The sequence below is a fragment of the Nicotiana sylvestris genome, chromosome 3, assembly GCF_000393655.2.
Source record: "Nicotiana sylvestris chromosome 3, ASM39365v2, whole genome shotgun sequence".
NCBI classification, from domain to species: domain Eukaryota; kingdom Viridiplantae; phylum Streptophyta; class Magnoliopsida; order Solanales; family Solanaceae; genus Nicotiana; species Nicotiana sylvestris.
The window spans coordinates 10452772-10465150 of record NC_091059.1 but is presented as its reverse complement, the minus strand read 5'-3'; the positions used below and the strand labels follow the sequence as shown (position 1 = coordinate 10465150).

Genomic DNA, 12379 nt, shown 5'->3' with positions numbered 1-12379 from the left:
TATATTAAAAGATGAAACTATTACATATTTTTTGTATTTTTCAAAATTATATAAAGATAAAAATAAGGTACTATTTTTATTTATTTATTTTTACTTTATGAAAGGTACATAAAATAAAATATTTTTTTTTAATTTTCATTTTCTTGTAATAAAATAGAGTAAAAGAGTAAAAATGAGTTGAAATAGCTATATCGGGCCTAAATTAAATATTTACGTACTATAATATGAAAAATCTTGGGGAGGGTCAAAAATTACATGTCTACAATAGTAATTGAACAACACGTGTAGCAAATAATTATCAAGTCCTATAAGCATGTTATCTACCCATTTTTGCATGCAAATATTAAGTTCTACCCATTTCCCCTTTTTACTAGCACCCCAATCATTTATACAAATGTTATTAGAGGCCCAATAAAGAATAAAATCAAAATATTTTACAAAAATGATGACAATAAGCCTTCAACATGCCCGACTAAGATACCCAACACTGTTTGGACCTTCAGTAAGCATACCCAGGAATCAACACAACCCAGAATCCATAGCAGAAATTAAGCTAGATCACACAACCATAGACTGACCAATCGATTTATATATTAAGTAGACCATAGGAAGAGAGGGTTAAGTGTTAGGAACAGTGCAGGTTTCAGCAGTAGAGGGAGTGATTAAAAGACCCCAACTCCTAATATGTCATAGTTCATAAGGGCCTCAAATGGACCCCGAGTAGTGCTCACACTAGGGAGGTCAGTAGTAAGAGCCTTGATAGCCTTGGTTTTCAGCCAGCTAAGAATAAGGAGTTCTGAATAGAATAAGTGACAATGTAGGAAAATGTACAATAGCTGAGGGACAAAAGTGGGGAACACACTTATAACCTAAAGCAGTCATAGCTATGGAGAGCAACTAATCAAACAAGCTAGCTGGTTCAGCAGGTTTCTAACACAGAGCAAAGTACCACATATATAGCCACATATTGAAAGAGTTGGGGAAAGAAACAAGTTTGCAGGATTAGCAGTCATGACACTAAACCAATTGAGGCTTAAGAGGATTAGATTAAGCTAAACATATATTCTAAGGTTATGCTAATCAGTATTTAGATATGACGGGGAATATATTTTGTGATAAACAATGGAAGAAACACGGTATCAAATGGACAAAGAACAGACTGGAAAACATATTAGCATAGAAGCAAGATCATAGTCGATAGAAAATAGTTTTAATGCAAATTGCAACACATTGTACATGCAGAACAACCATTGCAATGACTTAGAACAGTGTAAGATGGCAAACTCATACCAAATATCACATATGGGTATTTTGGGACTGTTACAATAGACTAAACAACTAGAGAAGATTAAATCATGTCACAAAATAGTTCAAGCAGGGCATGGGAAAATAGGTTGAGGTAAATGTAAGATCTCAATCAGTTATAATGGGGTATGTGGTTCATGCTGATTGACAAAATAGCAAGTGAACAGGTCATAATTAAACCATACATTCTAGCATTCATTATAAAAGCTAAAGATAAAACAAACAAGCATGATTAGGGAAACATCCAGACACCCTTGCACTCAGATTACCCAAGTTAGGCTTGGGTAAACACATAATTAGTAGCATTAGGAGGAGAGTCTGATGCTAAAAGACTTAGAACAAGGTAGAATTAACAGAATCACGTGCAAAAGCAATCCAGAAAACATATCGACCCAAGGATTTCAGAGGTGAAAACACATGCAAATCGAAGACATCTAGGGAGGAAATTATGAAGTCAAGCAACTCACTAGTTAAGTGGACAACAAATTAGAGCAAAAGATCAACAAGAACCCAGAAACCTCAATGCATCAAATTTCCTAAGGGCTTTAGAGGACCCTGGGCAATGGTTTCACTAAGAAGAGTTCGGACAGTAAATTCTCTGTGGCCTTGGCTTTCAGCCGGCCACCACAAAACAAAGAACAAGATAATAAAGGAATTTACAGAGCAAAGCTTCAAGTTTTTAGTGAGATCATCTAGATTCAGGTATGTCTAAAGGAAATGGGGGGTGGGTTTATATAGTAGTAAAATCGGATGCACAAACAAGGAAAATAATTGATTAAACATAGGTAAGGAAAGAAATCGAATAAACACAGACGAAGAAAAGGAGAAATCTCATATGCAAGTGTAAAACAACAGAAAACGAAAAAGTATCAAAGTCCAAACCCTAGTTAGGGTTTTAAACTCGAAATCGGACAACTAGTATGAAGGATCCAATTCATCTCGTTTATATGGACAGAATATCACACAAATCTTCAAGATTGAGTCGATTCTCGTCCGGTATAAAGGTGGTATTTGCCAAAATTAGGCAAATACTTAAGTATTACCATAATCGAGTAACCAATACCGAAGGAACCCAAATATGCTAAGAAAATAATGGTAAAATCCCATTTTTCAACGGGATTTGGGGAGGGGATTAAGAGGGAGGCGGCTAGGGTTTTTCAGAAGAGAAGAGATATGAGAGCATATGAGGACGGCAGATTGGAGAGAATGGCTAGGGTTTTAGGGGTTTTGGTTAATTAAAAGGGGGGGGGGGTAAGGATAAGGGTCATTGATCTTGAAAAATCAATGGCTGGGATTAAAAACAAATCGGGCGGGTTAAAATAAAACGGGTACCGACCGGGTATTAGACATGGTCATTTGGTCTTGGTCCTGAGTAATTGGGATGGGTTATTAGGTCCGAAATTGATTAGGAATTTAGGCTAGTTTCTAAATACTCAATATTTAGCAAGAAATAATTTATAAAAATAATTAATAAATAGCAAAAATATTATTTGTGCACTAAAATGATTAAAAATAATAACTTAACATTATAAAAATATAAAAATATATTTTTTGCATAAATAATATAATTATACATGAATATAGGCTATTATTGCAAAGATATGCAATTAGCCTAAAATGCAAATATAATTATGATAAATAAAATAAAATATTTAAAAATATGCATGTTGGTGTAAATACAGAAATAAATTAATTTAAAGCCTTTTAAAATTATGAAAAATGCTTGTATAGGCTTATAAGCTAAATGATGATGCATATGTACCATTTTGAAAGTGTATATATATATATATATATATATATATATATATATATATATATATAAATTAAAAAAATATTAGGAAAAAATTAGATATCAACAACTGCCCCTCTTTACCCGGGATTGATGGAAGAGTTGTCGGGTAAAGAAAATGATGACCAATTTTGGCCGAATAGAATGAAAAATGATGTGATTTTTAAAAAAATGGGGGTCGAACCCTAGTTCCTGAGTTGCTTACATATCCCTAGTGTTACGGGAATCAGGCCGTGTGTAGTTTTGGATCCAACGATGGACGAAACCGATGGAATTGTTATAGGAATGTTTGTCTGTTTTGGAAAGGGGTCTTTTGGGTAGGACAGTGTCTGGTGAATTTATGCGAAGTCATGAATATGAATTTGAGATGTTATGCGGCATCATAGGGCATGTATCTGAATAGTTATCAAGTAAAAGTGGGCAACTGATGGTGAGCGGTTACGTTTTGAAATAATTGCAGGATGTGAACATTGTAAACGAAAATTGGAGCGAAGATTGCTCCCGTTTGAAGAATGGTTACTTCTTGAATTAACTGCAAAACTCAAAACACGATGGATGCAAATATATAGATTATTGCGAGAATCTAAATATGATGCAAATTTCCTTTGGACCATGAAGGTTGTCTTTGGACGGTGAGGATAGTGTCCCTAGACCATGACGTCCCGGGCCATGAATCATGTGATAAGGGATTCTCAGGCCATGAAATGACGTTCTTGGGCCATCAAAATAGTGCCTCTAAACTATGATACCTTTGAATAATGATGTGCAATATTGAGAGATCCTCAGGCCATGGCATGGTGTCTTCCGCTATGAGGGTGATGCCTTCGGACTATGACGCCTTTGGACAAAATGGCGATGTTTCATTCCATGAGATGCAAAGATATGATACTGAGTCATATGAGAATTGAAACAAGATAGAGCTTAGTCTTGTATAGGATTGGGGCAGAGCTTAGCCCCGGGAAAGCAAAAAATAGTGTGAGATTTCAAGTAGCATAGCATTTGGTATTATGCAAGGAAAGGTAGAGCTTAGCCTTATGCAGTTGAGGAGGCAGAGCTTAGCCTCATGCAGAATGTGAGACAATACTTAGTCTCATGCAAGAAAAGGAGATAAGGCTTAGTCTCATGCAATGGAAGGCAATGCTTAGCCTTATGCAATTAGGGAGGCAGGGCTTATAGCCTCATGTAGAATGGGAGACAATGTTAGTCTCATGCAAGAAGAGGAGACATGGCTTAGTCTCATGCAATGGAAGACAATGCTTATCCTTATGCAACTAGGGAGGCAGGGCTTAGCCTCATGCAAGGAGAGGATACAATGCTTAGTGTCATGCAATGGAAGGCAATACTTAGCCTTACGTAATTAGGGAGGCAAGACTTAGCCTCATGCAAGTGATAAGAAGGCAGTGTGAAAGTAGAGTATTTCTTATCTGGAGACATGTTTGTGTTTGGTAATTTTGTCGTTATGAAGATAGTGATTTTGTGTGTATACGTATTTGTGAATATTCCTTGTTCCTGCATCCAAAAAACATTGTGAGTTTTGTGGGGAAGGTTGGCTTGTGCCTTCGTCTGCTTGCTTTGCTCCGCTTTGCTCTGGAGATCCTGTTTGAGTTACCCTGGGTAACATCTGGCTGCCATAGAAACAGAGTTTTCGAAAAATATGCATGCATTTGATAAATATAGTTATTTAAAAAACATAGTGGTATGTAATAACAAGTAAATTAGATGAACCAATGACTGTGACACTTTCAAAGACATTACGACTTCTTTGCACTAAAATTTTGAGGAATCCTCTTCAAAATTCTGCCCCAATTTAATAAGCGATTCTTTGACCGTTCTGCATATGATGAAATTGGCTGGACTTGCTTTAGAATTTTGAGGGCCCTCTTCAAAATTCTGCCCCAGTTTCTGATCATGGGGAAAATGAAGATTTTATTAAGATGTGACCGAACCCACAGGGCTGCCTACGTATCCCCTCTTAAATGAGAATCAAGTCAAGCGTAGTTCAGTTACATCAAATGAAGAAATGTAAGCAATCCTAAACATAGTATCTTTTGACTGCGTCTGAATTGATAGGCTTTGGTTAAATTTCTCCGTCCATTTCTGCAAGTATAAGTGCTCCTCCCGTTAGTACTCTGTGAACCATGTAGGGACCTTACCAGTTGGGTAAAAACTTCCCTTTGGCTTTATCCTGATGTGGAAAGATTCGCTTCAGCACCAGCTACCCCGGTGTGAACTGTCTAGGTCTGACCCTTTTGTCGAAAGCTCTGGACATTCTGTTCTAATAAAGTTGACCATGGCATACCATATTCATTCTTTTCCTATAAATAAGAGCCAATTGTTCATAGCGACTTCTTATCCATTCTGCATCACTGAGTTCAGCTTCTTGTATAATTCTTAAGGAAGGAATTTCAACCTCGGCGGAAATGACAGCTTCAGTACCGTAGACCAACATGTAGGGAGTTGCTTCGGTTGAGGTGTAGACTATGGTACAATACCCCAATAAGGCAAATGGTAGTTTCTCGTGCCATTTCTTGTGATTGTCCACCATTTTTCTTAGAATCTTCTTGATATTCTTATTGGCAGCCTCCATAGTTCCATTCATTTGAGGCATGTATGCTGTAAAATTCTTATACTTGATTTTGAAAGTTTCACACATACCCTTCATTAAGTCACTATTGAGGTTGGCAACATTGTTGGTGATGATGGATTCTAGCACCCCGAATCGGCAAACAATACGGTCCCTGACAAAATCTACGACAACTTTCTTGGTTACAGCCTTGTAAGATGTAGCCTCAATCTATTTTGTGAAGTAGTCTATGGCCACTAGAATGAACATGTGCCCATTTGAAGTGGCAGGCTCAATCGGACCGATGACATCCATTCCCCAAGCGGTAAAAGGCCAAGGTGCACTTGTTGCATTGAGTTCATTTGGTGGCACTTGTATCATATCTACATGTATTTGACACTGGTGACACTTTTGGACATACCTGATGCAGTCCGTTTCCATAGTCATCCAAAAATATCATACTCTCAATATTTTTTTGGCTAAAACAAATCGTCCATGTATGGTCCGCATGTTCCGGCATGTATCTCTTGGAGCAGTTTGGAAGCTTCCTTGGCATCAACGCACCGCAATAATCCTAGATTTGGAGTCCTTTTGTATAAAATTCCTTCACTTTGGAAGAAATGGTTGGATAATCTTCGGAGTATGCATTTCTGAGTAGATTTGCATGCTCTGGGTATTCTCCTTTTGCCAAGTATTCCTTGATATCATGGAACCAGGGATTCCCATATGTTTCCTCTTCAACATGAGTACAATAAGCTGGCTGATTATGGATTCCCACTGGAATTAGGTCGATTAAATTCTTGTCCGGGTGCTGTATCATGGAGGACAAAGTGGCCAGCACATTTGCGAACTCATTCTGGATTCTCAGAACACGTTTGAACTCTATCTTTGTGAACCTCTTCATCAACTCTTACACATGATACAGATACGGTAGTATTTTGGTATTCTTTATAGCCCACTCTCCTAAAACCTAATGTACCAGAAGGTCTGAATCACCAATTACCAACAACTCATAGATATTTATGTCAATGGCCAAATTGAGCCCCAAGATGCAAGCCTCGTATTTTGCCATATTGTTGGTGCACAAAAATCTGAGTTTTGCGGATATAGGATAATGTTGACTTGTCTCTGACACCAAAATAGCTCTAATACCCACTCCTTTAAAATTGCAGCCCCGTCAAAGAACATTCTCCAACCATCGTAAATTTCGGTGATATCTTCTCCTACAAATGATACTTCTTTATTAGGAAAATACGTTTGCAATGGTTTATATTCTCCTCCTACAGGATTTTTTGCAAGATTATCTGTTAACGCCTGTCCCTTGACCGCATTCTGAGTTACATAGACAATATCCAATTCATTTAACAGTATCTGCCATTTTTCTAGTTTCCCTGTAGGCATGGGTTTTTGAAAACTATATTTCAGAGGATCCATCCTCAATATGAGATATGTAGTGTAGGCACAGAAATAGTGCCTCAATTTCTAAGCTATCCACGTCAGAGCACAGCAGGTGCATTCCAGCAAAGAATATCGCACTTCATAGGGTGTGAACTTCTTACTCAGATAATATATGGCATGTTCCTTTCTCCCGTCTTGTCGTGTTGTCTCAAGACACAACCGAAAGCCCCATCTAGTACAGACAAATAGAGTAGAAGCGGTCTCTTAGGTTCTTGCGGGACCAGGACTAGTGGTATGGACAAATATTCCTTGATTTTGTCAAAACCTTTCTGGCGGTCTTCAGTCCAACTTGTTGCGACATCCTTCTTTAACATTTTGAAAATTGGCTCACAGATCACGGTCGATTATGCTATGAAGTGGATGATGTAGTTGAGACGCCCCAAGAAACTCATCACAACTTTCTTGCTCTTCGGAGGTGGCAAATCATGGATAGCTTTGACCTTTGATGGGTCTAGCTCTATTCCTCGGCGGCTGACGATGAACCCTAACAACTTCCCGGCAGGGACCCCAAAAACACATTTTGCAAGGTTCAGTTTCAGATTATAACTTCGAAGCTGATCAAAGAACTTTCTCAAGTTTGCCATGTGATTTGTACCCTTCTTGGATTTGATGATGACGTCGTCCACATATACTTCTACCTCCTTGTGTATCATCTCGTGGAAAATGGTTGTCATGGCTCTCATATAATTGGCCCCAACATTCTTTAGACCAAATGGAATCATTTTATAGCAATACACTCCCTATGGCGTAATAAAGGCTGTCTTCTCGGCATTTTCTTCATCCATCCAGATCTGATGATACCCCACGAAGCAATCCACAAAGGATTGGATTTCATGCTTGGCACAGTTGTCGATCAATATGTGTATATTGGGCAATGTGAAATCATACTTGGGACTTACTTTATTTAAATCCCGATAGTCGACACATACTCTGACCTTCCCATCCTTCTTCAGAACTGGCACGATGTTAGCCAACCAGGTAGGATATTCAACCACTCAGAGAACCTTAGCTTTGATCTGCTTGGTGACTTCCTCTTTTATTTTTAGGCTCATATGTGGCTTGAACTTTCTGAGTTTCTACTTTATAGGTGGACACATCGGATTGGTAGGTAGCTTATGAGACTCTATAGATGTTCTCAAACCGGTCATATCATCATAAGACCATGCGAAAATATCTTCATACTCTTTCAGGAAATGGATGTACTCTTCTTTCTCTGATGGTGATAGGTAAATACTTATGAAAGTTTCTTTGACTGTTTCAAAATCTCCCAAATTGACTATCTTAGTTTCGTCCAAATTGGACTTAGGCTTGTTCTCAAAATTTTCCACTTCTCTGACAATTTCCTCAGGTATTATGTCTTTTTCTTCTATTTCCTCTGAATTGCTATCCTTATGTTGCATTGTCTCATTACGTGTCACAATTGTTAGTTCATCAGGATAAGTAATAATAATGTTGTAGAGAAATGTAAAGGATAATAATGAATACTAAAACAACAATGCATTAAATAAATCTTGAAAATAAGTACGGCTCAATGACTCGAGCAATTATTTCAAAACAAAGTACGTCTAAAACATACTGAAAATGTCTTAAATGCTTAAAATTGCTTTTTAAAAATAGATCATGCTAATTGCTAGGCTACCCAGGAACTCGACGGGCCCAGGACGATGCAACATTCCAGTTCTTGAGAACAACTCCTTTTCCCATGGTCTGAATTGTAAGGTCTTCTTCCTCCTCCTCCTCAACTACTGTATTGCAATCCATGTCTTCATCATCCAGAAATAGATTCCTCAGGCCAGCTAAAGCCTCATCTTCTTCAGATCCCCATATCACGCCAGTCTGTTGAAATGTCTAGTGCATATGCGACATTGGATATTCAAGAGGGTAATAAGGATCACGCCATGGTAGCGACCAATTCTAATACTCATGCCAAGTGTATTCATACCCAAGACCAAAAGTGGTACCATGATGCTTTGGTTGCACCAGTTTGGTGATACCCTAGAGATTCTTTTCGAGACCCTTGTCGGGCTCATACCCTGTCCATGACAATACGCTTTCAATCTTGTTACTCCACCATTTGTCTTTCTCAATTGCATTGACACGCTCAATGCGATGGTATGTTTCTCCACCCAACTTCCTTCTATTCTCGACAACCGAAAAAGTTTGATTAGTGTAAATGGGATTACTTCCATCCACGTGGATAATTACTTCCTGATGATTCCATTCAAACTTCACGGCCTTGTGTAGAGTAGAGGTTACGGCTCCAGTAACATATATCCAGGATCGTCCTAACAACAGATTGTATGTGGCAGATATGTCCAATACTTGAAATTCAACATCAAGCCAAGTCGGGCCCAACTACAAACATAAGTTGATTTCCCTAATCATGGCCTTTTGGGACCCATCGAATGCTTTCACATTCATAGTTCCTGCTCGTATTTTATGCAAGTCTTTACCCAATCTCTTTAAAGTAGTCAATGGACGAATGTTGAGACTTGAACCCCCATCTATCAGGACCATGGCAATGAATTTCTCCTCAAATTGCACTGTGATATGTAGTGACCTATTGTGACTCAGTCCTTCCGGTGGCAGCTAGTCTTCGTGAAAATTGATCTTGTGGCTTTCCAACACTTGTCCTACCATATTAGCCATCTCTCCACTAGTAATGTTGTTGGGTACATAGGCTTTGTTCAACACTTTCATCAATGCATTCCTATGCGCTTCAGAATTCCGTAGTAGTGATAGAATGGATATCTGAGCAGAGGTCTTGTTCAGATGATCAACCACATAGTACTCTCTTGCTTGCACCTTTCTCCAAAGATCATCCGGACCAGTTTCAATGATAGGCCGCTTGGGTGGGGCTTCTTTACTTGTTCCTCCCAAATGCTCGGGCATGTAAACCCTACCGGTCCTGGTCATACCCTGTGATGCACCGGTTTCTTCCATTTCCCCCTTTCCTTTCCTTCTCGCCTCTACAACATAGTCCCATGGTATGGCATTAGACTTAAAGGATGGTGTGGGTACTACCATCACGGTGAAGGGTATGGTCACTTCTACCTCAAACGGAGTTGGCGTAGCTGAGGGCGTTATTACTTCAACCTCAAACGGGGTTAGTATGGTTACTTCAACCTTAATTGTCGACTGAATCTGCACCACAATAGGTGTGAGAACGACTGGAGGTATTTTAGGATCGTCCCCTTCCCGAATGAGTCTGATTGACCCTTCCGGATCCTATTCTTCATAAGTTTCTATCACATTTACCCCCTCGCCTTTGTGATCTGGGAGAGGATTGTTGCGGACATTAAGTGCAACCTCTTTTGCTTGTATAACCTTGGTGTCTATTAATGTCTGAATCTTATCCTTCAAAGTGTGGGATTCATCAATAGTATAACATTTCATGCCCGAGTGGTAGGCACATGTATTGTTTGGATTGACCCATTGGGAGATGTTTTCCATGGCAACAGCGGGAATATAAGTGACATAACTGGCACCCTTCAGTCTCTCGTACAACTTATCGATGGGTTCAACAATAGGAGTGTATTGTCTGGGCGATCTATAGTCAAAATTTAGTTTGGGTTTTTAGTAGTTTTAGTGAGCTGGTGGCGAGTGGTAGTATTCTAGCTGAGTGTTATAAGTATGGTAAGTGGCGGCAGGTTATTAGTATCTGGGAGGTGAAGGCTGATATGTGGGTGGTGGTGTTTGGTATGTGAGGGGAGACTTTGGACCTTGGGCTACCATCACTGCCCTTACTTCCTTCTTTTTAGAAATACCGACTGACTGTAAGGCTTTGTTTGTAGCCTATAGTGCCTCAAAATTTGTCACCATTCCGCTTTTAATTCCTTCCTCTATTCTTTCTCCCAGTTTGATGATATCGGGGAACGTATGGTTTTCAATAACCATCAACCTTTCATAGTATTGTGGATCTTGAGCTCTGACAAAGAACTTATTCATCTGTTCTTCTTCTAGTGCTGGCCTTACCTTCAAACTTTCGACCTCCATCGAGTAGCATACTCATGGAAAGTTTCTTTTGGTTTCTTGTTGATATTCTGAATGTAGAAGACGTCTGGAGTATTTTCTGTATTGAACCTGAACCGATCCATAAAATCTGTGCCATACTTACCCAGTTAACCCATTTCTTTGGGTTTTGACTAATGTACCAGGATAGGGCATCTCTAGTGAGGCTTCTCATAAACAGCTTCATGCGGATTCTTTCATTTTTACTAACCCCTACGAGCTTGTCACAATATATTCTCAAGTGTACCTTCGGATCATCTGTCCCATCGAACATTTCGAACTTAGGAGGTTTGTAACCCTCTGGTAGTTCTATGTCTGGCTGAATACAAAAATCCTCATAGTTCAAACATTTGATGCATTTACCACCTTCAACACCTTGGACTCGACTAGTAAGTTTCTTGAGCTCCTCTGCTATGTTCTTGATGAATAGGTCCTTCTCGGCAAACTCCATTATGTACAGGGTCTGTTGTGGAGTATAGGGTAAGGTTTCCACGTATATGGGGTTGCTTTGATGGACTCCAGGAATTTGGGAGTAGTGGTGGTCGTTGGTTGAGTTTTGGGGATTAGGGGTAGGTTGTGGTGCGTTCTGAGGAGTGTGGTAGGTGGTAGTTTGTGGATATTGGGTCGGATGGTGATGATTTTGAGGAGGGGTTGGTACTAGTAGAGGATTAGGATTTTGAGGAGGTGTGTCATACTGATGAGGTGCGGGAGGATTTTGTTGGTTTTGTGTGTTCTGGGGAGGTGCTGGGTTTTGGGCATTTTGTTGGTTGACATCGGGGACGTTCGATGTAAGGGAAAGGTTTGCCAAGTTCTGGACCTTCTCAAGTTCCCCTTGTAACTCCAGTATTTTCTATTCCAACCGTAAGACCAAATCATTATGGGCCAGAGTAATCCGACCATTCGAAGTCTCGATATTCTCCTCATGCGTAGCGTTGCCTTTCCTGATATTGCTCATATCATCCATGATGGCTTTTCCTTTGATTTTAGGATTACTCGGAGGAGAAGGAGGTAGAGGACCTCTAGATATGGCGTGATATGCGGATGATGCCAGTATGCACGAACCAACCTTAGGGGATGGGAATAAACAAACAAAAGAAGAAAACAAAAGGTAAACAAGTCAGTAAGGAGTATTAAAAGGATATTTGCAGTATTTAAACACATATTGCAGAATTATAAATTCGCGTCCTAGTTTGGGGACCTCATAGTGCCCGAGGTGGGCCTAAGCGACATATAGATTTGGAGAAAATCAATGC

At 39.3% G+C, this 12379-nt stretch overlaps 1 protein-coding gene across 1 annotated transcript; it reads right to left on the bottom strand.

Moving 5' to 3' along the window:
- Positions 1-5369: 5369 nt before the first annotated feature.
- LOC138887034 (uncharacterized) lies at positions 5370-7091 on the bottom strand. The gene is made up of 3 exons (XM_070168746.1): positions 6810-7091; positions 6268-6555; positions 5370-5888 (listed from the first exon to the last, which is right to left on the bottom strand). Exons 1-3 carry the CDS (start codon positions 7089-7091, stop codon positions 5370-5372), a joined length of 1089 nt encoding a protein of 362 aa, XP_070024847.1.
- Positions 7092-12379: the final 5288 nt, after the last annotated feature.